Genomic DNA, 27,171 nt, shown 5'->3' with positions numbered 1-27,171 from the left:
AGGTCACACCTTGATCTTCTTTGCTCCAGTCTTTCCAGTCTCCCCTTACAATCTCAGTCCCTGAAGTATTAGCAACATTCATGTGAATCATTTTTACATCCTCTCACTTAATCATGTTATTCCTATAGTATGGTAACTGGAACTGCACGTAGTTTTCCAGATGGAGTTTCATCAATGTTCTTTGCATGTTTAGTCAACCAAATGAGTAACAATCCAATGATTTTGTGATTACATTACAATTGTCTTTGGTTTTATTTTAATTGTAAATTTGTAAATAAGATCTAAAATCAAGCACATACTAGCTCATTCTGAACATAAATGTGATTATATTTTTAGCTGCTGCGTGAAATTATGGAAGGGCATAAATACTGCCCTTGAGAGCAATATCTTCTTCCTATAAATTATTTTTCAAGAAACATTGCATGAAATAGCTCTCACCCATTGTCTCCTGAATGGGAAATAACTTCATTTTAAAATTGTCATCTGTGTAATGAGCTCCGTACTTGGACTTTTACCTTTTCTTCGTCTGTAATCTTATCTGGATCTAGAATCATTTGTGTACCTTGAATTTTGGAGTGCTACATGTCTCCACATACAATATGGGAACAGTGAATCTAAGTTCTGAAATTCTATACAGGTTTTCCCCGCCATCCAAAGGTAGAACATTTCTATGAAACGGTTCGTAAGCCGAAATGTCGTAAAGCGAAGAAGCAATTACCATTTATTTATATGGGAAAATTTTGTGAGCGTTCGCAGACCCAAAAATAGCCTACCAAATCATGCCAAATAACACATAAAACCTAAAATAACAGTAACATATAGTAAAAGCAGGAATGATATGATAAATACACAGCCTATATAAAGTAGAAATACTTCTCCACAACATTGCCGGCACTGTTCTCCGAAGCAAAAATCTCACGCAAGCGCTCTTGGCAAAAACATGGCACAAGCACTCTCCAGTAACCATTAAGCTATGAAGCTGCCAAATCACACCAAATAATACGTAAAAATACACAACCTATATAAAGTAGAAATAATGTATGTGCAGTGTAGTATCACTTACTGGAATTGGGAAGACAGGGCCGAGCACACTGATGATGGTGTGTTAGACTGAGTCGTCGCAGGTTAGGGTGGTGCAGTGGCCCCCACTCTCCAGGCCGCCGACCGATATATTGCCGTGAAGCATGCAGCGGTAGCCGGAAGGCACACAGCACATCTTTAAGAAAAAAACCGAAATAAACATGCTAATTAATTAGGTGCCGCCCAACACGTAATTGTCGGCCCAGATCATTGCCGATTGCATAGCCTCTGATCTGGGCCTACATTTACGTGTCGGGCAGCACCTAATTAATTAGCTTGTTTATTTAGGCTTTTTTCTTAAAGATGTGCTGGGTGCGTCCTGGCTACCGCTGCATTCTCTGCGAATCGGTATCTGTCCGGGGCCTGGGTGTTGGGGTGGTGGGACACTGGGGTGTCATCTCATCGTCGTCTCTTTCCATTAGAGCAGGCGACTCATCTTCTCCTATGACTGCCCGCCTCGATGTCGAAGGTCGAGGTTCTTCGTCTGCTGTGGCTGATGTGGAAGGCTTGCTTGACTGCTGAGCCTCGCGCATTTTTCTATCATACAGTTCTTTGTAAGCACTCAAACCATCATGCAAATATCCCCTAAACCTACGTACTCTTTCAAAATTAAAGTCGTATTTTATCATTGCAGCGAAAATCTCACGCAGTTGCTTCACGTTCATTTCGCTACTGAATTCGGTTTCGATTGTTATCCTTTCCTCTTCCAATTGCATCAGCTCTTCAACTATCAGTTCTTGGTCATGGGATGCCAAAACCTCTTCAATATTGTCTTCATCAGCTTCCACAAATCAACCTCACGTTGTCCTTACTTCGTTCACCATGATCGAAACGCTTAATTATGTCTAGTTTTACGCTAAGTGTAACACCCTTACGAGCTCTTTCAGGCTTTTCCAATACCTCAGAACTCATCTCGCAAACGGCTGCTCACAGGCACGTATTAAAGCAAAGCCGTTCCGAATCCAGGGGAGAGTGGCTGCTCGGGGCGCATGCTGCCTTTTATCGCACGCTGGTTTTTTATCACACGCTAATATTTTTCGTAACAGTGAAAACACCTTCTGAAAGCGAAAACAGGGTACTAATGTAGGTCTTTCGTAACAGTGAGGTTTCGTAAAGCGAACGTTCGAAAAGCGGGGGACACCTGTATTAGAGAATATTTATGTTCTCTTTCCTCCTCTTAGAAAGTTATTTCCAATCCTAAGTATTTTGATCAGTGGAAAGGTTTCAATGTTCAAACTAAATATATATCATCTTGAGCAAGGTCTGCTCCCAGAAAGCCAGTGTGGCTTCTGTGCTGAACGTGGGACTGCGGACATGATTTTTGCTGCACGCCAACTCCAGGAAAAATGCCAGGAGCAACACAGCGACCTCTTCATGACCTTTGTCGATCTAACCAAGGCTTTCAATACGGTCAGCAGAGAAGGCTTGTGGAAGATCATGGAGAAGTTTGGCTGCCCCAGCAAGTTCATCACAATCGTCCGGCAGTTCCACAACAGTATGATGGTGAAAGTTCTGGATGGCGGTGACGAGTCGGAGGCCTTCCCAGTGACGAATGGCGTCAAACAAGGCTGCGTTCTTGCCCCGACTCTGTTCAGTATGGCATTCTCTGCCATGCTGACAGATGCCTTCCGTAACTACGAAGAAGGAATCCACCTCAGGTACAGGACTGACTACAGGTTGTTCAACCTTAGGCGCCTGCAGGCAGTTACAAAGGTGCAAGAGACTGTCATCAGAGACTTCTTGTTTGCTGATGACTGCGCACTCAACGCCAGCACAGAGCAGGAGATGCAGCGTGAAATGGACTGCTTCTCACAAGCTTGCGACAACTTCGGACTCACTATCAGCACCAAAAAGACCGAAGTTATGTACCAGCTTGCCCCAGGAAAGCCATACCAGGAGCCGCGCATCACGGTGAAGGGTCAGAACCTCCAGGCAGTCGACAACTTCACCTACCTAGGCAGCATACTCTCTCGCGCAGTGAATATAGACGCTGAGGTCAACAACAGGATTGCTAAAGCCAGCGCCGCCTTTGGGAGACTCCGTGAGAACGTCTGGGAGCGGAGAGGACTCAGCCTTACCACCAAGCTGAAGGTCTACTGTGCAGTGGTCCTTACCACCCTCCTTTACGCCAGCGAGACCTGGACTGTCTACAGCAGACACGCCAAACAGCTCAACCACTTTCAGCTGAGCTGTCTCCGCAGACTCTTCTATATCAGGTGGCAGGACAAAGTCCCCGACACGGAAATCCTGGAACGAGCTGGGCTCTGCAGCGTCTACACCCTCCTACTGAAAGCCCAAGCCAGGTGGGCTGGACATGTGGTCAGAATGCCAGATGGCCGATTGCCTAAGCAGCTGCTGTACGGAGAACTGTGTCAGGGCAAGCGCTCAGTCGGGGGGGCAGAAGAAACGTTACAAAGACTGCCTGAAAGCGACCCTCAAAGGCCTGGATGTCGACATCAACACATGGGAGACGCTTGCCCTCGACCGTCCAGCTTGGCGCAGCAAGATCACCACAGGAGCCCGTGCAGCTGAAGTCAGGCGCATTATCGAGGCGCAACGAAAGCGTGCTGTGCGCAAGGCCCGAGCAGCATCCACTGCCACGACAGCACCCACCCACTTGTGTCCCACATGTGGGCGAGCCTTCAGGGCCCGGATTGGCCTCATCAGTCACCTCCAGACCCACAGCCGCCAATCTCCCATTTGACTTTGAAGCCATGGTCATCTTCGACTACGAAGGACGAACAACAAACAACAACAACAACAATATTATCAAAGTACATATATATCACTATATACACCCATGAAATTTATTTTCTTGCAGGCATTTACAGTAAATACAAAGAAACACAATAGAGTCAATAAAAGACTGCACCCAACAGGATGGACTGAAAAACAATGTGCAAAAGACAACAAACTGTTTGGCATAATTGCATATATTTACACAAAACAACAGAATTTTGCAGAATATTTGTCTTTCAGACAAGCACATTCATCCCATCCCTGCTGGGATTTTGGCTAAATGTTTGCTTTTTTTTGAGGACTAATGATAAATAACAGGACAAGTACGATATGTCAGAGCAACACATACGAAATGTTGGAGGAACCAGCAGGTCAGGCAGCATCTATGGAAAAAAGCTTGGTCGACATCTCAGGCCAAAAGCCTTTGGCAGGACTGGAAGAAAAAAGCTAAGGAGTAGATTTGAAAGGTGGGGGAAGAGAGAGAGAAACACCAGGCGATAGTTGAAACTTGGAGAGGGAGGGATGCAGCAAAGAGCTGGGAAGTTGATTGGTGAAAGAGAAAGAAGGCCATGGAAGAAAGAAAAAAGCTGGGGGGGGAGGAGGAGGAGCACCAGAGGGAGGCGATGGGTGGGCAAGGAGATAACATGAGGGAGGGCAAAGGGGATGGGAAATGGTGAGGGGTAGGGGACAGAGGCATTACGGGAAGTCTGAGAAATCGATATTCATGCTATCATGTTGGAGGTTACCCAAACGGAATATAAGGTGTTGTTCCTCCAAACTAAGTGTGACCTTATCACGATAGTGGAGGAGGCCGTGGATGGACATATCGGAATGGGATTGAGAAGTGGAACTGTCGTGATAAGGCCACGCTTAGGTTGGAGGAACAACACCTTATATTCCATTTGGGTAGCCTCCAGCTTGATGGCATGAAATCGATTTCTCAAACTTCTAGTAACGCCTCCCACCCCTCCCTTCACTATTTCCCTCCCTCATGTTACCTCCTTTCCCACCGAAAAAGAGGAGCCTCCCTCTGGTGCTCCTCCCTCCCCCCCATCCCCCTTTTTCTTTATTCTGTGGCCTTCTGTCTCTTTCACCAATAAACTTCCCAGCTCTTTGCTTCATCCCTCCCCCTCCAAGTTTCACCTATTGCCTAGTGTTTTCTCCCTTCCCATCCACCTTTCAAAGTCCTGCTGAAGAATTTTGGCCGGAAACATCAACTGTGCTTTTTTCCATAGATGCTGCCCGGCCTGCTGAGTTCCTCCAGCATTTTGTGTGTGTTGCTCGGATTTCAGCATCTGCAGGTTTTCTCTTGTTTGTGATTTGAAGTACAATATACAGGTGTCCCCCGCTTTTCGAACGTTCGCTTTACGAAACCTCACTGTTACGAAAAACCTACATTAGTACCCTGTTTTCGCTTTCAGAAGATGTTTTCACTGTTACGAAAAAAAAGCAGCGTGCGATAAAAAATTCAGCGTGCGAAAAAAATCAGCGTGCGATAAAAAGCAGTGTGTGTCCCGCGGGAGCAGCCGTTTGCAAGATGATTTCTATGGTGTCGGAAAAGCCTAAAAGAGCTTGTAAAGGTGTTACACTTAGCATAAAACGAGACATAATTAAGCGTTTCAATCATGGTGAACGAAGCAAGGACGAAGTGAGTTTGGCTTGTGGAAGCTGACGAACTTGATGTTAAAAAGGTTTTGACATCCCACGACCAAGAACTGATAGATGAAGAGCTGATGCAATTGGAAGAGGAAAGGATAACAATCGAAACCGAATGCAGTAGCGAAATGAACGTGAAGCAACTGCGTGAGATTTTGGCTGCAATGATAAGTACGACTTTAATTTTGAAAGGGTACGTAGGTTTAGGAGATATTTGCAGCATGGTTTGAGTCCTTACAAAGAACTGTGTGATAGAAAAATGTGCAAGGCTCAGCAGTCAAGCAAGCCTTCCACATCAGCCACAGCAGACAACGAACCTCGACCTTCGACATCGAGGTGGGCAGTTATAGGAGAAGGTGAGCTGCCTGCTCTAATGGAAATAGATGACGAGATGACACACCAGTGTCCCACCACCCCAACACCCAGGCCCCGGACAGATACCGATTCGCGGAGAATGCAGCGGTAGCGGGGAGGCACACAGCACATCTTTAAGAAAAAAGCCGAAATAAACATGCTAATTAATTAGGTGCCGGCCCACACTTAAATGTCGGCCCAGATCAAAGGCGATGCAATCGGCAATTGGCACTGATCTGGGCCGACAATTACGTGCCGGGCAGCACCTAATTAATTAGCATGTTTATTTCAGTTTTTTTCTTAATGATGTGCTGGATGCCTCCCGGCTACCGCTGGACCCCTGCATGCTTCGCGGTTCGCTATCTGTCGGCGGCCTGGAGGATGGGGGCCACTGCACCAACCAACCTGTGACGACTCAGTCTAACACACCATCATCAGTGTGCTTGGTGCTGTCCCGATTCCAGTAAATGATACTACACTGTACATACATTATTTCTACTTTATATCGGCTGTGTATTTTTACGTGTTATTTGGTATGATTTGGCAGCTCCATAGTTTAGAGGTTACTGGAGAGCGCTTGCGCCGGGTTTTTGCCAACAGTGCTTGCGTGAGATTTTCTGCCAACGGCGCTTGCGTGAGATTTTCGCTACGGAAAACAGTTCAGTAATGATTGTGGAAAAGTATTTCTACTTTATATAGGCTGTGTATTTATCATATAATTCCTGCTTTTACTATATTTACTGTTATTTTAGGTTTTATGTGTTATTTGGCATGATTTGGTAGGTTATTTTTAGGTCTGTGAACGCTCACAAAATTTTCCCATATAAATAAATGGTAATTTCTTCTTCGCTTTACGACATTTCGGCTTACGAACCGTTTCATAGGAACACTCTACCTTTGGATGGTGGGGGAAACCTGTATCCCTGATTTTGATGCCAGAAAGGCTTTCGTGTGAGGACCATGATCTTTTTAATGCTTGCTGATGGGCGTTGCAATCTAAAGTGTGCAGCAACAGATCACTTAGTACAAAATTGCTGTCCGTGGAAAAGTGACATGAATGAACTTCTGTAGTTAGAACTGAATGCCAGTATCAAATTGCTATTGTGCATTTTATTTAGCTATCTCTCAGTGTCCTCAATTATTAAGTTACCATATTCAAAACATGATTTCAGGAGTGGATAAAATAATTGTGATTAGTCGCTTAAGATACTGTCCTTTATATTTAAACATGGAAAAAGAACCGCTTTTTTGAAAGATAGCAAATCATTCCCATGATTTGTCAGGAATCAGTTGACAAGCAACCAAAATTCTGTGTTTTCTCTGCACTTTGTGTCAGTCATTTACAACCCATGTAAAGTTCTTGTTTTGGAGCAGAATAGTCAAATAGTAAGGCATTCTTAAAATGTGTTTGTGTTCTTATTTTGTTCTTTTCAAAGCACTCTTACTTTGATGTACCTGTGCCTCACAGAAGCACCTCAAGGAGAAAGGATCTTGTGGTTTGTAAAGTAAAAATCTTCGTTGCTTGTTGAGTATTTTCATCCAGTCTTTTATATTCTGCAAGGAAAAGATATTAGGTGCATGGAAATTAAGAATTTCTAAGTAAATGCCCTTTACTAATTAACAAGTGTTCTTGGAGTGAAATATTCTGTGTCTTTTACAAAATGATTGCACGCATACTTGGAATGCTCTTTTGCTTGTAACAGTGTGCATTATTACTACATTTTCTGTCTATAGATTTCCGGCATCTGCAATTTTGAAGAGTAGAAAGGGTAAGCCAGGGAACTACAGACCAGTCAGCCTAACATCAGTGGTGGAAAGTTACTGGAGAGAATTCTGTGGGACAGGATCCACCAGTGTTTGAATGGCCAATGTCTGATTGGAGGAGTTAGTAATGCTTTATGTCTGGAAAGTTGTGTTTGATGAAACATTTAGAGTGTTTTGAACAGGTAAATCAAAAAGTAGATGATGTTAGGATAGTGGATGTTGGCAAGGCATTGAACAAGGTCCTTCATCATAAGCTTGCCATTAAGGTTAGGTCTCATGGTATCCAGGGAGATTTGATTAGGTGGATTCATAATTGGCTCAGAGGTAAGAAGCTGAGAATGGTGGTTAAAGGTTGTTCTCAAAATGGAAACTGGTGACCAGTAGTGTTGCGGCCCTTGTTATTTGGTACTTATACAAAGTGATTTGGATGTGAATGCAAAAGGCTTGATCAGTAAGTTTGTGGATGTCACAAAAATTGTAGGTGTTTTTAACAAAGAAGGTTATCATAGAATATTAGGCAATTTGGAAAGTGGACTGAGGAGTGGCTCATGGATTTCAACACAGATAAGTGTGAGGTGATGCATATTGGAAATTCAAACCAGTGTAAGACTGTGAATGGTAGGGTATTAGGGTGTGTAATATTACAGAGGAACCTAGGAATATTAGTGCACAGTTCATTGAAAGCAGTGTCATTGGGAGACAGGGTGGTGAAAAATGCTAGCCTTGATCCTTTAGTGCTTTAGAGCTGCAGGAGATAAGTGGGATTTTTAAACAATATTTCTCCTCTGTATTTACTGCATTTACTGAAGAGAAAATCATGGTTGTCCTGTTACTTAATAAAGGCAACAAAAGTAAACCAGCATGCTGAACCAGACATCAGTGTTCAGTAATTTACTGGAGGAGATTCTAGAGGGACAGGATCTATCAGAATTTCTATAGACAAGGTCTGATGAGAGATAGTCAGCAAGGCTTTGTGAATGGGAAATACTGCCTGACAAATGCCCAAGTTTTTTGTACAGGCAGCCAAGTGCATAGATGAGGTCAGGGTTTTGGATGTTCGGCCAAGACACATGGTGCTGTCTAGGGATTGGTGTTTGTCATCATCTGTATCAGTGATTTGAATGAGAATGTTGAAGGCATGGTTAGTAAGTATTTACCTACTAATAAATGGTACTTTAATATCAACTGCATACTTACTAACCATGTGAAGAAAGCTATCAAAAATTATTAGTAAGTGGGACAAGGACTAGTAATGGCTGCTAATTCAGACAAACACTGGACATTGCATTTTGGGAACTCATGGTAGCATAGCAGTTAGCACGACGCTGTTACAGTTTGGTGTGTTGGAGTTCACAGTTCCCGGTGTCCTGTGTAAGGAGTCTACATCCTCTCCATGGAATACATGGGTTTTCTCCAGGTCCTCCAGTTTTCTCCCACAGTCCAAAGACGTACCGGATAGGTTAATTGTAAATTGTCCTGTGGTTAGTTTAGAGTTAAATCCTGGTTGTCAGGGGTTGATGGGGTGGTGCTGCTCAAAGGGCAGGAAGGGCCTACTCCACACTGTATTGCAAGATAAATAAATTTTTCGCTAAATAAAAAAATCAAACATGGGTAGGATTTATCCTATAAATGAGTGGGCCCTGGGGAGTATGTGGAATAGAGAGACTTTGGAGCACAAATATATAGTTTGCTGAAAGTGACGTCATAGGTAGATGTGGTGGTGAAGGAGGAATTTGGCATGCCAGCCCTCATCACTCAGGCCACTGAGCAGGCATCACATTGAAGGGACATCATGTTGCGGTTGTCTAAGATTATGGTGAGGCTGCATTTGGAGTATTGTGTACAGTTTTAGTCACCTTCCTGAAGGAAAAATGTCAATCACGTGGAAAGAGTGCAAAGAAGATATACGAGAATGTTGCTGGAAATCAACCCTGAGTTGTAGGGAGGGCTCAGTCAGGCAGTGACTTCATTCCTTGAAACTTTGGAGATTGATGAATAATCTTAAAGTGCTGTATAAAAGCATGAAAGGTATAAACAGGGTGAATTGTAAAATTAAAGATTAGCTTTATTTGTCACATGTACATTGACTCATACAGTGAAATAGGTTGTTTGAGTCAACGACAAACACAGTCCGAGGAAGTGCTGGAGACAGGCCACAAGTGTTACCATGCTTCCAGCATCGGCATAGCATGCCCACAACTTAATAACCCTAACCTGTATATCTTTAGGATGTGAGAAAAACTGGAGCACCTGAAGAAAGCCCATGCAGTCACGGGAAGAGTGTACAAATTCTTACAGACAGCAGTGGGAATTGAACCCTAATTGCTGACACTGTAAAGTATTGCGCTGACCGTTACACTACCATGTCGTTGTAGTGTGTACTGTCTTTTTCTCAGGAAAAGCAAGTCTAAAACTAGAGGGAAAGGAATTAAAAGGCACCAGAGGGGAACCAATTTACCTGGAGAGGGGTGTTTATTTGCAATAATCTGCTAGCAGATGTAGTTGAGGTAGGTACAGTGGAAAGTTGTTGTGCTGAAGGGCCAGTTTCCATGCTATATGACTAACAAGCTTTAAAAGGCATTTGAATAAGTACGTCGTTAGGAAAGTCTTGAGAGATATAGACCAAATATGGGCATATGGGACTAGCTCCGGTAGGCACCTTGGCTGGCATAGCTGAGACTAGGGGTTTGTTTCCATTCCTTGTTACTCTAAGTAAATGTCCATGCTAACCAATCCCATTTAATAGCACCTTGGCTATTGCTTTCTCATATTTTGATGATTAAAATGCTCATCCCTATACAGTTTAATTCAGGTCAGGCAGTGAAATCTGAAGTGTCACCACCCTGTTGGTGAAAGTTTTTTTCCTCTGACTCTTTTATGCCTCACCTTAAACCTAACCCATCTACTTTGCACTTTGGAATAAAATTTTTCCCTGTCTGCCTACCCAAGCCCCTCATAATTTTGTATACTTCCATCAGGTTGCCCTCAGCAGCCTCTACTCCAAGGTAAATGAAGTGGTTAAGGGCAGGTACTCCCATATTTAAAAAGTGTCTGGACAAGCATTCCTGGAAAATAGGTGGTGGCATGGACATGATGGGTTGAAGGGCCTGTTTTCATGGTGTATGACCTTGACTATAAACCTAGAAGGATGCTGAAAAGGATCTGGTGCTTTCCCGGCGTATTTTCCCTGTGACTTGATATGTTGAATAGCGCTCTTCTTGGGCTTCCAGCTGGATACATGTATTGATTTTAACTGACGTTTCGATGACGTACTCTGTCATCTTCATCAGGGATGATGCCTGGACATGTCTAGCCTAGTGGTATTTATACCCCCGCTGTCTGTCCCTACTGGTTGTTAGTCCTCATCCAATCAGATTTCCGCTGGCCCACCTTTTTTATAATTGAATTCCAGTTCTTACTTAGAGCCAAGACTTTTGTCTTTGTTAAGATTCTTTTGTTCTAGTTTTATTTTAATGGCTTTCTTCACCAGGCGGTCCCAAAACCCATTGGTGTGTCACAGTAGTTTAGTGCTGTCAAAATCAATCCTATGGGCATTGCGAATGCAATGTTCTGCTACCACCAATTTCTCTGGGTAATCCAAACAGATACACCTCCTGTACTCCTTGATGCAATTTTCCACAGTGCATCCTGTCTGGTCGATATATGCTGTTCTGCATTCACAGGGAATCTTGTAAATGCCAACCGTCTTGCGTCCCAGGTTATCTTTGACCTGCGTAAACTGTGATGCGTTTGCCATTGCTACTGTCTGTCTTTCCTATATTTCCACAGTTTCTGGAAGGATCACCAGGATTCTGAAGAAATACCGGATTAATACCATCCATAAACCCATAAGAAAGCTCAAATCGCATTTTATGCGGGTTAAAATCGATATATGTACCCAGTTGGACGCCCAAGAAGAGATTATTCTAGAAGGGTGCAATCCAACATATCAAGTCACAGGGAAAGTGTACAAACACCACAAAGAACAGCATCTAGGGTCATGAAAGAGGAGAGAATCTGTCAATATTCCCTTGGATGTTATTTACCAGGGAAACCTCTTTGCATTTAATGGCTAGTGAGGTTTTATGATAAAATGGTTTAACTTCTTGTGATATCAATCACCTCCAGTAACAATGATTCCAGACATAGTCATAGTCATACTTTATTGATCCCGGGGGAAATTGGTTTTCATTACAGTTGCACCATAAATAATAAATAGTAATAAAACCATAAATAGTTAAATAGTAATATGTAAATTATGCCAGGAAATAAGTCCAGGACCAGCCTGTTGGCTCAGAGTGTCTGACCCTTCAAGGGAGGAGTTGTAAAGTTTGATGGCCACAGGCAGGAATGACTCCCTATGACGCTCTGTGTTGCATCTCGGTGGAAAGAGTCTCTGGCTGAATGTATTCCTGTGCCCACCCAGTACATTATGTACTGGATGGGAGACATTGTCCAAGATGGCATGCAACTTGGACAGCATCCTCTTTTCAGACACCACCATCAGAGAGTCCAGTTCTATCCCCACAACATCACTGGCCTTACAAATGAGTTTATTGATTCTGTTGGTGTCTGCCACCCTCAGCCTGCTGCCCCAGCACACAACAGCAAACATGATAGCACTGGCCACCACAGACTCGTAGAACGTCCTCAGCATCATCCAGCAGATGTTAAAGGACTTCAGTCTCCTTTGGAAATAGAGACGGCTCTGACCCTTCTTGTAGACAGCCTCAGTGTTCTTTGACCAGTCCAGTTTACTGTCAATTCGTATCCCCAGGTATTTGTAATCCTCCACCATGTCCACATGCTCATTTATTGAGGAACAGCTATCATGAAATGCCACCCTATTTTTCTCAACAATGTTTTCAACTGCCAGCCTGCCACCACATCTTAGGAATGAATTGTGTGCACTCACCTTTTGCTTTTTTCATGCTTTATTTGTCTGCTTTGTGTTGGATATTTATTATTCTTGCACCTTATTTTCCTTTCTGTGAATTTGTAGTCATTGCCTCAGGAAAAGAACAAGTCAGCTCAACTCAAGAAAACCTCTCGATCTGTATGTAAACTGATTGTTGTATTGTTTTAAAATCTAATTCATAGACAATATTGTTTATTTTTGTGTGAGACGAAAAGAGAATCCTTAAAATTGCCTTTTCAGGATTTGGTTTGGAAAGTGAAGTATTTTCTACGTGATCTCAAAATATTTTGTGGTACAGGAATATGCACAGCCGCTGTCTATGTATGTTTTATGTGTACACCAAGAGACTGCAGTTTCTTTTAATTAGCTGGGATCTCTTCAGGTTTTCTTATTGAACACAAAAAGTATACCATGCTAGAAATGGTAACTATATTAACAAGATTACATAAGTGCTCGGCTACAGCAAAGAGCTGAAGCTGTAAAAATATTTTTGAAGTATATGAATGAAAATGTTCTCCATTACATTGCAATTCTTGCACAATTTAGATAAGGTAGTTGAAAAATCTTCAGTTACTTAAAACTACATGCGAACTACACACTGATGAGGGAGAGGGAGAGGTGGAGAGTCCATCATCGTGCCCGACGCCGGCCCCCTAGGCCTGAGTCGACGTAGTAGTAGTACATGTGAATCACATAATCTGGCCCATTGTATGGAATACAGGTTAAGACAATACTTGAGACAAGTCTTCATGCAATCTCAGACCAAGGGGTTCAGGCTGTCTATCAAATTGATAGAAACAAAGAGACAATATAGTAATTAAGTTATCAAGTATGCAGATGGCCCTTGCAATTTGAATAATAAGGACAAGAAATTCCTTCCTCCCTCCTGCATGCTATGCCTTTTTTCAGCTTCCCAAAAATGTGGCTGATGAGAGGGAGAAAACTCTTTCCCTTGGAGAAGGTAAGAAAAGTCCAGGAGATCAGTTCAAGTAAATACACAGTGGCTCTAAGTCCACTCAGAAGTTCACTTAGGAATCCATTTAGATGGAATCTACTTAGAAATTCACTTAGAAATCTATTTAGTAAAGACCAAAATGATATGATTTCTGTTATAGCCAAGAACAAGCCTGGCTCTGTTCTGAAGATCTGAAAGGTCTTGATGGGCACTATATAACCTGGATGTGTAAATTGATAGCAGTTAAAACTACTTGTAGGAATCTAACATTGAAAATACTATTTTGGATTGAAAGGACCAAATAATTGGTTGTTACATTAAACTTTTGCACCTTATGTAATCTAAAAATCAATGGGTTTTAATAATGACACAATTAAATTCTAATACTCATATTGAAATCTGATAAGGAAATTCTGTCATTTTAAATTTACTTGATTAATCAATAATTGTTGATTTAAAATATTAATGTTTAGATGGTAATTTTGAGACAGGAATATATTTGTTTTAATTTATGTTTCAGTGCTAGAGCTCAGTGAACAGTGATGCTCAGGTAGCCAGGGAGAAGCTCTCTACAGGTCCACCCCAGGTTACAGCAGATTCTGTTCCTTTTTATAGCCTGGTCTCCCACATGCTCTTAGTATGTGATGCACAGTGCACAAGTCGAGAAGTCATAAACTTCGGAGGACTTGTATTTGCTGATTTCTTGGGTAGTTAACCCTTTGCCATGATTCATTGTAAATCTGCCATATATGTTTTATTATTTATTCTCTTTTCTTTTGAACTGTAATTTTCTCCATTTTATGATATTTGTTGAATTGATGTCCATAAGTCTTATGATTTATTATTTTGAAAATATTAAAGTTTTTTCTCTTTAATTTGCTTTTCAGAGTGGAATATCTCATGACAAAATGAAGTACAGCATCTTACCTAGCTCTAACTCCTTCTCTTCCTTTTATACTCGGGTCTGTCCTTCTATTTTTGCCTTGTTACTTAATGTAAAGTTTGTTTTCTTTCTGACTCTATTTTGGGAGACTTTGCTTTGACTACCATTGCAATGGCTCTTTTCCATTTGGAGGTCTGTTTACAAATTAGCTGAAACTTTCAATTTTAGATTCTGGTTCTGAGTTCTATAAATGGGTAGAGACCAAGAAAAGCTGTGAATATCCATAAGGCGTATTTTTGAGAAAGGCTAGATATTTCTATAATAATATATATGCTTTTTCTTCTTCATGTGGAAAGATTTTAGACAGCTTTGAACATAATTTCAAACATGATGGCTATAAATGGTGTTATTCAGCTGCATATTGCTTTTGTTGATGTTTTCTTGGGCTAAAATCATATTCAATATGATGTGTGTTAGTGTCATACAGCTTGGGAAGGGGCACTTTGACCTACTGTATCCATGCCAACTTTCAAGCACTCATCTACACTAACTCCACCATTCCTCTTGCATCTCTTCCTCAACCTGATTCTCCTACCACCCACCTTCACCAGGGACTGTTTACAAATGTTAATTAGTCTACAAATCAGAACTTCTTTGACGTGAGCGGGAAACTGAAGTCCTTTGGGAAACCCACTCAATCATGTCGAATAGTGAGACTCTGTACAAACAGCAGCTAAAATAAAGTTCATAACCTGAGTGTCCAGAGCTGTACAGCATCAGCTGTGCCTCTTTCCTGCCCTACCACTGGAGCATATTTGAAATAATTCGAGTCACTATGAATTTCTTTGTCCATAAGAACTTAAGTCCGTAAATTAGACTTAAGTTTGCAATTGAAGGACAACTGTTAGTGATACAGTGAAGCACCAGGGATTGGAAACTGTTGCATTTTGAGCTTCCAGTTATTGTCTAAGTGCTGTTAGTTTACTTTTACAAATCCTTGGGTATATGCCCATTTGCCCTCTCACTTGTGACAACAATGTCCAAGATCCTATTTCATTGTCTTTTTTGTAAAATCCTAATTAGGAATTCATTAGCAGAACTATCAGCTCATCAACCACCATAATTTCTTCCTCAGGCTTTTTATAATGCTAAGCCCATGAATGCAGTTGTAAACGTAACTTTGCTGGATCAAATAACGACAGCACAAAAAGATCGTTACTTATCTTTTCACCCGTTTATTTCTTCGAGCTCAGCCGGCGAGTGAACTTAGACCCAACATCAGGGAGAGACCCTTTCTCATCTCCCCGGCGGTTCTACAAGTTCACTGCCCGATGTTAGAATTGTCAGAAGTTATAAGGCCACCGATACAAAAGAACAATCAGTGTGATAACCATTCCAGTCAAGTCAATGGACTATTGATACAGAGAACAATCAGTTTGATAGCTATTCCGGTCAAGTCAATGGACTATTGATACAAAAGTACAATCAATTTGTTAGACACTCCAGCCACCTTAATTAAAGAAAGGAATGTAACACCTGGTTTGCTGGAGCCACAACTTAATTACAAAGATAAGAACATCTGTCAAATATATGCTTCAATTAAGAAAGGAATGTTCTGTCTAATTTCCATCAGGTACTGCTTTTTGTCAAAATCAAAAGGCGTGAAATCATATCTGTGAAAAGCTCAGAGACATCTATGTGGATCTGGGCGAACTTTAATCATCTTGCTCCAAAGAAGGCAGCTGTGAGACATTATTCAAACACACTGCAGTCACAGACATAGTCAGTACTGAATCCATTGTTTACAGGAATCTTGAGAAAACCCAATTCCCTTAAACTGATATGATAGATGTGAATAATTGGCTACTTGAAATGATTCAATCCGCTGGTTTGAAAAATATTTCAGTTATGAGATGCCCACATCTCCACAAATGCCTTGCTTTAATACAGATTCATGGTACAGCACAAGAACACCGGGACGGGACGGGATGTACCCCAGGCTACTGTGGGAAACGAGGGAAGAAATTGCTGAGCCTCTGGCAATGACCTTTGCATCATCAATGAGGACAGGAGAGGTTCCGGAGGATTGGAAGGTTGCGAATGTTGTTCCCTTCTTCAAGAAAGGGGGTAGAGATTGTCCAGGAAATTATAGACCAGTGTGACTTACTTCGGTAGTTTGTAAGTTGATGGAGAGGATCCTGAGAGTCAGGATTTATGAACATTTGGAGAGACATAATATGATGAGGAATAGTCAGCGTGGCACTGTGAAAGGTAGGTCGTGCCTTACAAGCCTGATTGAATTTTTTGAGGATGTGACTAAACATATTGATGAGGGTAGAGCCGTGGGTGTAGTGTATATGGATTTCAGCAAGGCATTTGATAAGGTACCCCATTCCAGGCTTATTAAGAAAGTAAGGAGGCATGGGATCCAGGGGGACATTGCTTTGTGGATCAAGAACTGGCTTGTCCACAGAAGGCAAAGGGTGGTTGTAGATGGGTCATATTCTGCATGGAAGTCGGTCACCAGTGGTGTGCCTCAGGGATCTGTTCTGGGACCCCTACTCTTCATGATTTTTATAAATGACCTGGATGAGGAAGTGGAGGGATGGGTTAGTAAATTTGCTGATGACATAAAGGTTAGGGGTGTTGTGGATAGTGTGGAGGGCTGTCAGAGATTACAGCGGGACATTGATAGAATGCAAAACTGGGCTGAGAAGTGGCAGATGGAGTTCAACCTAGATAAGTGTGAGGTGGTTCATTTTGGTAGGTCAAATATGATGACAGAATATAGCATTAATGGTAAGACTCTTGGCGGTGTGGAGGATCAAAGGGATCTTGGGGTCCGAGTCCATAGGGTACTTAAAGCTGCTACGCAGGTTGACTCTGTGGTTAAGAAGGCATACAGTGCATTGGTCTTCATCAACCGTGGACTGAGTTTAAGAGCTGAAGAGGTAATGTTGCAGCTCTATAAGATCCTGCTCAGACCCCACTTGGAGTACTGTGCTCAATTCTGGTTGCTTCACTGTAGGAAGGACGTGGAAACTATAGAAAGGGTGAGAGGAGATTTACAAGGATGTTGCCTGGATTGGGGAGCATGCCTTAAGAGAATAGGTTGAGTGAACTCGGCCTTTTCTCCTTGGAGCAACGGAGGATGAGAGCTGGCCTGATAGAGGTGTACAAGATAATGAGAGGCATTGATCGTGTGGATAGTCAGAGGCTTTGCCCCAGGGCTGAAATGGCTAGCATGAGAGGGCATAGTTTTAAGATGCTTGGAAGTAGGTACAGAGAAGATGTCAGCGGTAAGTTTTTTACGCAGAAGGTGGTGAGTGCGTGGAATGGGCTGCCAGCAGCGGTGGTGGAGGCGGAACCGCTAGGGTCTTTTAAGAGAATCCTGGATAGGTACATGGAGCTTCGAAAAATAGAGGGCTATGGGAAAGCCTAGGTAGTTCTAAGGTAAGGACATATTCGGCACAGCTTTGGGCCGAAGGGCCTGTACTGTGCTGTAGGTTTTCCATGTTTCTAACAAACATCTCTGCTCAGGATCTCTGTGCTGACCATGATGACAAACTAATGAAACCTATCATCTATATTCCGCCATTTCTTATCCCCTTACATTCGTCCTCCCAAAGTGCAACACTTAACGTTGCCCGGATTAAACTCCATCTGACTTCTTCAGTCAGTTTCAGCAGCTGGTTTATATCCTGAAGTATCCTTTGACAGTCTTTTTTACTCTCACAACTCTGCTCATTTTTGTGTCATTTACAAACTGTAATCAGCCCATTACACTTCCTCCCGAGTCATATATCACAAATAATAGAGGTCCCAGCACTGCTTCCCAGAGAACACTACTGGTCACAGAATAACACTTCACTAGTACCCCTTGTTTTCTAGGACCAAGCCAATTTTGAATGTGGTGTACCAATTGAGCATGGATCTCATGCAACTTAATCCAATGCACCTACTTTTGTTAGCATAGGACAGTACGATGCAGAATAAGGCTCTTTAACCATAGTATCTATGCCAACCTTGGTGTCATTTTATCAAATCCCATTTTCTGTCTGTATCCCTCAACTCCATGTCTATTCAGGCATCTACCACCTCCCTGGCAGCATGTTGTGGGCACCTACCACTCTTTATGTAAAACGAAAAAAAAATTGCCTCACATATCTCCTTTAAATTTTTCCCTGAACACTTTAAAGCTATACTCACTAGTATTTCTCATTTCCACTCTTGGGGGGGGGGGGATTCTAACCATCTACCCATCTGTGCCTGTCCTAAAATGTATATACTTCTATCAGGTCACCACTGAACCTTTGATGCTTCTGAGAAAACAGACCAGGTTTTTCCAACCTCTCCTTGTAATTAATGCTTTGTAAAATGAGCAACATCGTGGTGAGCCACTTCTACACCACTTTAACAAATACTATTTTAAGACATGAAAAAAATATTGCTTTTCATGTGATATAACAAGGTTGCTGGTCTTTTGCATAATTGAGAATGTGTTCATTTATTTTGATTCACCATTCTTTAATTTCCAATTTAGCCTTCCTCTCCTTATAGTGCTTCGACTACAATAGCCAAGAGTTACAGGGTTGGTATAATTCATTGATCATAGTTTTACAGTGAAATTAATAATAATGCTTAACTTGTATAAATACATCTTTCCTTATTTAGGCATCTTCTAACATTGGTCTAATTCGAAGTCAGAGTTTGGTTGGTATACTTCTGTTCTGCATGGGCTGCAGTGAAATCTTGAGGAATGTTGATTGTTTATAACAATAATAGTGCTTCTAAAGCAGAGTTTTTTTTAATGCCTGCAAAGACCAATGAAGCACTTGGCATTAAGGCAACAATAGTAAAGAATGGTTGTTTGTGATAACCAGTACGAGCTTGTGGTGTGCTTATTGCAGTATTTGAGGTGTTCTCTTATTGTTTAGAGCACAAATGTCTATTCTCGTGTCAGATTTTGTAGAGTCATACAGCACAGAAACAGGCTCTTTGTCCGTGCAGATCAAGATGTCTACCTGCTTGTGTCTCATTTGGTTGCATTTGGCTTATATCTCTCCATATCTTTCCTGTCAGTGTACATATTCAAATGACTATTAAATGTCGTAATTGCATCTGTCTCTGTGCTTTCTGTGGCAGCTCATTCCATATTCCCATCAACCTCTGTTTGAAGCTTTCCCTCCAAACCCTATGTCTGTTTTAAATCTTTCCACTCTCCTTAAACCATGATATCGCTATTGGTTTATTACTGTCACATGTACTACGATACAGTGAAAAGCTTGTCTTGCATATTATTCATACAGACCAAATTGTTACACAGTGCATTGAACTAGAATAAGATAAACAAAAACAATGCAGTGTAAAACATACTGGAAAAAGTGCAGTGCAGGTAAATGTTAAGTGCAAGATTATAATGAAGTAGATTGTGAGGCCAAAAGTCCTCCTTATGATACTAGAGATCTGTTCAGGAGTCTGATAACAGTGGGATACAAACTGCCCTTGAACTTGGTTCTGTATCCTTTCAGACTTTTGTGTTTTCTGCTCAATAGGAGAGAGGAGAAGAGAGAATACCCAGGGTGGCTGTGGCCTTTGAATATCCTGGTTGATTTATTGAGGCAGGTTGAAGTATGTACAGAATCCATAGAGGATGGTTCCTGTGATGAGCTGAACTGCGTTCACAACTCTGCGGTTTCTAATGGTTGCATGCAGAGCAGTTGCCATAGTAAGCCAGTGTGCATCCATGCATTCTATTTTCTATAGTGCGTTGATAAAAAATGGTTAGATTTGATGAGGACCTGCCAGATTTCTTTAGCCTCCCAAGGAAGTAGAGCTTTTGATGAGCGTTGATGAGCTTTTTTGTCTGTGACATCAACATATGGATCAGGACAGTCTATTGCTGTTGTTCATAGCTACCCCTCTCAACTTCAACACAGGAACATATGCATTGCCTTCCTTTCTGAATCTGAAGCGAATGACCAGCTGTATTGTTAACATTGAGGAAAAAGTTGTTGCCATGACCACCATGTTACCAAGCTGTCTTTCTCTTTCTTGTACTCCAACATCATTATTTCTGAAGCAGGCCAGTACAGCAGTATCATCTGCAAACTTGTAGATGAGAGTTAGAACAGAATTTGACCATGCAGTTATGTGTGTACAAGGAATAGAGTGGGGGCTGAGGACACATCTTGTGGAGCAGTGTTTAGAATAATCACGGAGGAGGTGTTTATTTCTATCCTTCCTGATTCCAGTCTGGTCAGAAAGTCAAGGATCCAGTTGTAGAGGGAGCCATTAACCCCCATGCAAAAGTTTGATGAGTTTCCTTGGAATAGTAGTATTGAAGACAAAACTGTAGTCAATAAGCAGAAGGCTTATTATATAGGTGTCTTTACTGTCCAGATGTTTCAAAGATGAGTGTAGGGCCAGGGAGATGACATCTGCCATAGACGTGTTTCCGTGGGAGGCATATTACAATGGGTTGAGGATGGAAAGTTGGAGTCGATGCATGCCGTGACCAGCCTCCTGAAGTACTTCATGGTGGTAGATGTTAAAGCCACTTAGTAGTAGTCATTAAGGCACTTTATTTTGTTGATAAGGTGCCTTAATGACCAGGTTGATACTATCCCTCTAGTTTTGAATCCACCTACCCTGGGTAAAACTATGCCTCTCTTCTTTTTATTTCTGCCTCTCATGATTTTATGTAACTCTATAGGGTCATTCCTCAGCTGTCTATGCTTCAGCAGGGAAAATTCCCCGTCTATCTAGCCTCTTCTTGTAATTCAAACTCTCCGATCCTGGTAACAATCTTGTAAATAATTTTTGGACCCTTTCTGGTTTAACATTATCTTGTCAGTGTCTTAGACAACTGTAACATGAGGCCCCAACTCCTATATTCAATATCCTGAGTGATAAAAGGAATCATACCATATACCCATATATAATCTTTGTCACCCTGCCTACCTGTGTCACCAGTTTCAAGGAACTATATACCTGTGCCCTAAGGTCTCTGTTCTATAATGCTCCTCAGGGCCCTACTGGTACTAGATAATCCATGCCCTGGTTTGTCATCCCAAGATATAATACTGCACACTTTCCAGAGTTAGCTTCTAGATCCTGTTGTAATCTTAGATAACATTCTTCACTGTTCACTATACCACTAGTTTTGGTGACATCCACGACATCTCCTCAAGTTCATTATTATAGATGAAAAATAAAAAGTACCATTGCATTGGTCAGTCTCCAATCTGGGAAAAAAACTACTGTCCACTACCACCCCTTGACCCTACCACCAAACAAATTTGGTATCCAATTGGATTGGTCACCCTGGACCCTATGTGATATATCTTACTAGACCAACCTAGCATGAATGACTTTGTCAAAGCTTGCTCAAGTCCACAGCAATCGTCTTTATCATGCCTGCAAAAAATCTTTTAATCAAATTTGTGAGACACCATTTCCCATGCCCAAAGCCATGCTATCACGAAGCGGTCCTTGCCTTTCCAAATGCAGACGTATTCTGTCTCCCATAATCCCCTCCAGTAACATTCTCACCACGATGTCCTAGGATACAGTTGGTCATGGTCTGGAGATAAATAATTATTTAACTTTCTGTCCTTAAAGAATGTCAGCACCTGCTGTTTTGTAATGTAGATCTATTTCAAGATATCATTATCTTCTCTGTATTCCTGGGTTTCCTTGTCTTTCTTTCTGGTAAATACAGACAAGTGATATTTATTCACAGCCTTGCCCTTCGCCTGTGGCTTTATATCATAGGTGACTATATTTACCCTTCAAGGGATCTCTTTGGATTCTTTACTTACCTATCAAGCTACACCATGTCCTCTTTTTGCCCTTCTGATTGCCCGTTGATGTGTGCTCCTCCTACGTCCCTTGCAGTTAATCCCAACTGACATATGCCTCCTTTTTCCTGACCAGAGCTTGAATATCCTTCAGCAACCAGGATTCCCTAAACATGCCAGAGGACTAACTAACCAAGGGCTGAAAAGAATGTTTAATAGACGTTATTGTCATTCACAACATAACGGTGGACAACTATTTTAGTGTTGCAGAGTTGTCCACAAACAAAATGTGCTATAGTAGGCTTAAGGGCAAGTGGATATTCATAGGCTTGGGGCCTCTATTCAATGGTGTCTGTTAACTAATCATTTCCTAGCAATATGCCCCATAATCAAGAAAAACTGCAACAACTAAGTTGTTTCAGAATGTATAATAGAAGGGAACAGGAAAGCGCAGGTGCTTAAATTAGGAAGAGAGAGGACTAGATATGTAGAAGAATAAATAATTTTTCAAATTAAAGAGTATCAAGAATTCTTGAACTCATTCTGAGCATAATTGAATTCTGATTTTATAACAAAATATGTTTTATTAAATTGTCTTCATTGTACTTACTGTTGGAGTATTATTTGACAATTGAGGCCCAGAATTTTTTGCAGAGTTGGTGCTTGTCAATTTTACCTTGACTACATCCCCCGATGAAGGTTATGAAAGCATCTAAATATGTAGTGCATTCCAGTTATTAATACCACAGAGATGTGTCTGTTCTGGTAGAACTACATCACCATTCTGAACCATTCATCTGACTGCCTTTCTATTTGATTTCCATAATTATTCAGCAACTACTTGGAGATGTTAACATACTATGATTATTAGAATGAAAAATTATAAACATTCAATAATTACATTTAAATGCATGTGAAACTAATCGAAACAGGTCACTCACTCCCTTGTCTTTTCTCCTCTATTCAAATGAATATAATTGCTGGACCTGTGAAAGACCTAATGATAAAGCAGAGAAAATATGATACAAATTCATACAAGTTATAGAGTTATACAGCACAGAAATATGCCCTTCAGCCCAAATATTCTGTGCTGACGTAAGATGCCACATCGAAACTATTTCAATTTCTCAGTGTTTGGCCCATAATCTTCTAAACCTTTCTAATCTATGTACCTGTCTAACTTCTACATATCTACATTTCTCGTTATTGCACCTGCCTCAGAGCCCATGTCAGTCCATGGCCTCCTATTGTGACAAGATGAAGCCACCCTCAGGGTGGAGGAGCAACACCTTAGCCTCCAACCTGATGGCATGAATATCGATTTCTCCTTTTGGTAAAATAGATTTTCCCTACACCTCCCCTCTTCTTCTATTCCCTACTCTGGCCTCTTACCTCTTCTCACCTGCCTATCTGGTTCCCTCCTCCTTCCCTTTCTCCTATGGTCTATTCTCCTTTCCTATCAGATTCCTTCCTCTCCAGCCCTTTACCTTTCCCACTGCCTCACTTCACCCTCTAGCTATCCTTTTTCCCTTTCCAGCACTTCCAACACGCTGGAGGAACTCAGCAGGTCGGGCAGCATCCGTGGAAACGATCAGTTAACACTCAGTCCTGACGAAAGGTTCCGGCCCGAAATGTTGACTGATCGTTTCCACGGATGCTGCCCGACCTGCTGAGTTCCTCCAGCGTGTTGTGAGTGTTGCTTTGACCCCAGCATCTGCAGAGTATTTTGTGTTTACTTTTTCCCTTTCCTCCCACCTTTTTATTCTGGTGTCTTCACCTTTCCTTTCCAGTCCTGATGAAGGGTCTCGGCCTGAAATGTCAGCTGTTGATTCGTTTCCATAGATACTGCCTGACCTGCTGTGTTCCTTCAGCATTTTGTGTGTGTTGCTTTTGTTTTCTAGCATCTGCTGAATTTCTTGTGTTTCTAATGATGAACCTATCAACCTCCGCTTTAAATGACTTGGCCTCCGCAGCCATCTTTGGTAACGAATTGCACAAATTCACTAGACTCTGGGTAAATAAATTCCTCCTCATCTCCGTTCTAAGGTAGATGGTTGAAGGTTGTTTCTCAAATGGAGACCAGTTATTAGTTGTGTACCATAGGAGTTGCTTTTTGGACCCTTGTTTATCATTATTTATACAAGTGATTGCGATATGAATGCTCAAGGCTTGATCAGTAAGTTAGTAGATTATGCCAAAATTTGCAAGTGTTGTTAGTGAAGGAAGTTAGCGTAGATTACAGGGGATCTTGACTGGTTAGGGAAGTGGACCAAGGATTGGCAAACTAATTTTTATACAGGCAAGGCGGTGATGCATTTTGAAAAGTCAAACCAGTCTAGATATTTGTACTATGAATGGTAGGTCACGAGGGAGTGAATAGAGAGATTCGGAGTACATGTGCATGATTCATTGAAGGTGGTGTCACGGGTAGACAGGGTGCTGAAAAAGGCATCAGTCAGGTAGCCATGCATTGGAGGTAGTGCATTATGTTGCAGTTGAATAAGTCTTTGGTGAGGTCACACTTGGAGTACTGTGTAGTTTTTTTGATCCTCCTATTATATAAAGGATGAGATTAAGCCAGAATGACTTACAAGGATGTTGCCAGGACTAGAGGGCCTGTGTTATAAGAAGAGGTTGTGCAGACTAGGCTTTTATTCCTTCAAATGTAGGAGAATAAGGAGGCGACATTATCAAAATGTTTAAAATTATGAGTGAGATGGCTTTTTCCTAGGGTAGGAGAATCTAAAACTGGGAGCATTGATTTAGAGTGAGAGGGGAAAGATTTAAAAGGAACTTGAGGGGCAACTTTTCATGCAGTGGGTGGTGATTCTGTGGAAAGAGCTGCCAGAGAAAGTGGTTGACGTAGATACAATACTATCATTTAAGAAGTACTTGGATAGGATATGTGGACAGATGTAGGCTGAAGGCAGGAAATTAGGGCAAGTTGGATGGGCACTGCATTGACTGTTAAGTCCGAGGGGTCTGTATCCATGCTGTATTATTTCAGAATCTATCTGCTGCTGTTCTTGGATTGGAAGTTGAACCTATAACCTTCTAACCAGGATGGAAGGCAACTGCTCACATCATTTGATTTCTTTGGGAACCTAGAAGCAACTTCAGTTTGATTAACTTCAATTAACTCAGTTTTTCAAGATCTTAGATTATATACAGTAAGTTTAATTAATGCATGTCAGTTTACACAAGGCAAAATGAATCTGATAAGAAGCTGACTTGAACAATGTTGAAACAGTAACTTTGTTATTCCTGTTTAGCTAACTTAACTCACAAAAATTAAAATATTGCTTGTATTAAGCTTGGCAGAACTATAAGAACAATGCTCTACTCTCTGGTTGTCATATTTTATCAAAATATGAACCAGTTTGAAGCCTGAAGTTGCTGGAGTGTTTGGCTAGACATTTGTCTAATTTTAAAATTTGTAATATATAGAGAGAATCAGTGGCTAAGGTGCTATCAATATGGTTGCCTGCCAAATTAGAACACATTACTCTAACAGTTAAACATCTGCCCATGATTTATACTTGTAGGCATCACTATGTGATGACAGGCTTCATAGTCGTCATTGGAGATATAACTCAAGAACTGTAAGTTTCCTTTGTTGAGTGCATGGCACATTTCAAAGAAATGCATTATTGAGATAGTGGACAGCTTTTAAAATCATGGCTTTTTTCACAGCCAACTGGAAGCAGCGTTTCTTCCCAAACAAGCTCATTACACAACAGCCCATGGGTAAGGAAAGTGTCTGAAAATGTGAATAGTTCCCAGTTAATTCATTAAGTTGTTGATTAAAGCAGCAGTGTATTCTGAAAAGAATAAGGCACTGCAGCAGAAATTTATTCCACTGTAGATATAAATACAGTGAATGATAGAAATTGCACTGCAGTAAGTAACTTGAATGAGTTGACCTGTATAATAATTTCAGAACATATTATAGGCAGTAGGAGCAGGAAGAGCCCTTACAGGACCTTGTGCAAGTTCTGCCATTCAATTGGATAATGCTCATTCACTATTCTGTGCACTTTCATATTCAATTTTTATACTGCTTAATACCTTTCAGAATCTAGTATTTAAATCCCAGCTGAAGGCCTTCTGAAAATCCAAATATGAACTTTAAACGCTATTTCTCTTTCAGAAATCTCTATAATTTTATTTTCCTGAGATTGTATCTTTTGTTATATATAGCATTCTTTTACTCAATTATAAATGCTGATCCATTCCTTTTTTCTTAAGTAATACCATAAGACATAGAGCAGAATTAGGCCATGCAGCCCCATTGAGTTTGCTCCACCATTCTATCATGGCAGATTTACTATCCCGCTCAATCCCATTCTCCTGCCTTTTCTCTGTAACCTGTGAAGCCCCGACTAATCAAGAACCTATCATCCTCCACTTTAAATATACTCAGTGACTTGGCCTCTGCAAAAGTCAGTAGAATGCCATAGATTCACTATCCACTAACTATAAGAAATACTTCCTCATCTCTGTTCTAAATGGACATCCCTTTATTCTGAAGCTTTGCCTTCTGGTCCTAGACTCACCCAATATAGGAACCATCTTCCCCATGTTCACACTATCTAGGCCATTCAATATTTGATAGGTAGGTTTCAATGAGATCCCCTTCTCATTCTTCTAAACTCCAGCAGGTACAGGCCCAGATCCATCAAATGCTCCTTGTACATTAAACTTTTGATACCTGGAATAATTCTCATGAACCTTCTGTGGACCCTGTCCAATGCCAGCACATCTTTTCTTACATAAGGGGCCCCAAACTGCTCACAATACTTAAAGTGTGGTCTGATTAATATCTTATAAAGCCTCAGCATTACATCCTTCCTTTAACATCCTAGTCCTCTTGAAATGAATGCTAACATTGCGTTTGCCTTCCTTTCCACCATTTCAATCTGTAAGTTATTTTGTAGGGAATCCTGCAAGAGAACACCCAAATTCCTTTGTACCTCTGATTTTTTTAAATTTTCTCCCTGTTTAGAAAATAGTCTACGCC

General features: G+C 41.3%; 1 protein-coding gene across 21 annotated transcripts in view; it reads left to right on the top strand.

The window, feature by feature from the left end:
- The window catches only part of lrrfip2 (leucine rich repeat (in FLII) interacting protein 2), a 125,472-nt gene that overhangs the window by 21,336 nt on the left and 76,965 nt on the right, over positions 1-27,171 (top strand). For 9 of the 21 annotated variants that reach the window (XM_072263205.1, XM_072263148.1, XM_072263167.1 and 6 more), the window contains 7 exons: positions 7,266-7,334; positions 12,596-12,649; positions 14,354-14,428; positions 18,893-18,940; positions 19,024-19,062; positions 25,697-25,753; positions 25,845-25,898. The exons of 6 other annotated variants lie outside the window; for them this stretch is intronic. In XM_072263205.1, the coding sequence (XP_072119306.1) occupies positions 7,266-7,334; positions 12,596-12,649; positions 14,354-14,428; positions 18,893-18,940; positions 19,024-19,062; positions 25,697-25,753; positions 25,845-25,898 (396 nt within the window). The remainder of the gene's footprint in view (positions 1-7,265; positions 7,335-12,595; positions 12,650-14,353; positions 14,429-18,892; positions 18,941-19,023; positions 19,063-25,696; positions 25,754-25,844; positions 25,899-27,171) is intronic. 6 more of the 21 variants (XM_072263312.1, XM_072263186.1, XM_072263242.1 and 3 more) reach the window with 4 other exon arrangements.

This window comes from Mobula birostris, chromosome 1 (assembly GCF_030028105.1).
Source record: "Mobula birostris isolate sMobBir1 chromosome 1, sMobBir1.hap1, whole genome shotgun sequence".
NCBI classification, from domain to species: Eukaryota; Metazoa; Chordata; class Chondrichthyes; order Myliobatiformes; family Myliobatidae; genus Mobula; species Mobula birostris.
This window is presented reverse-complemented; position numbering and strand designations above follow the sequence as displayed.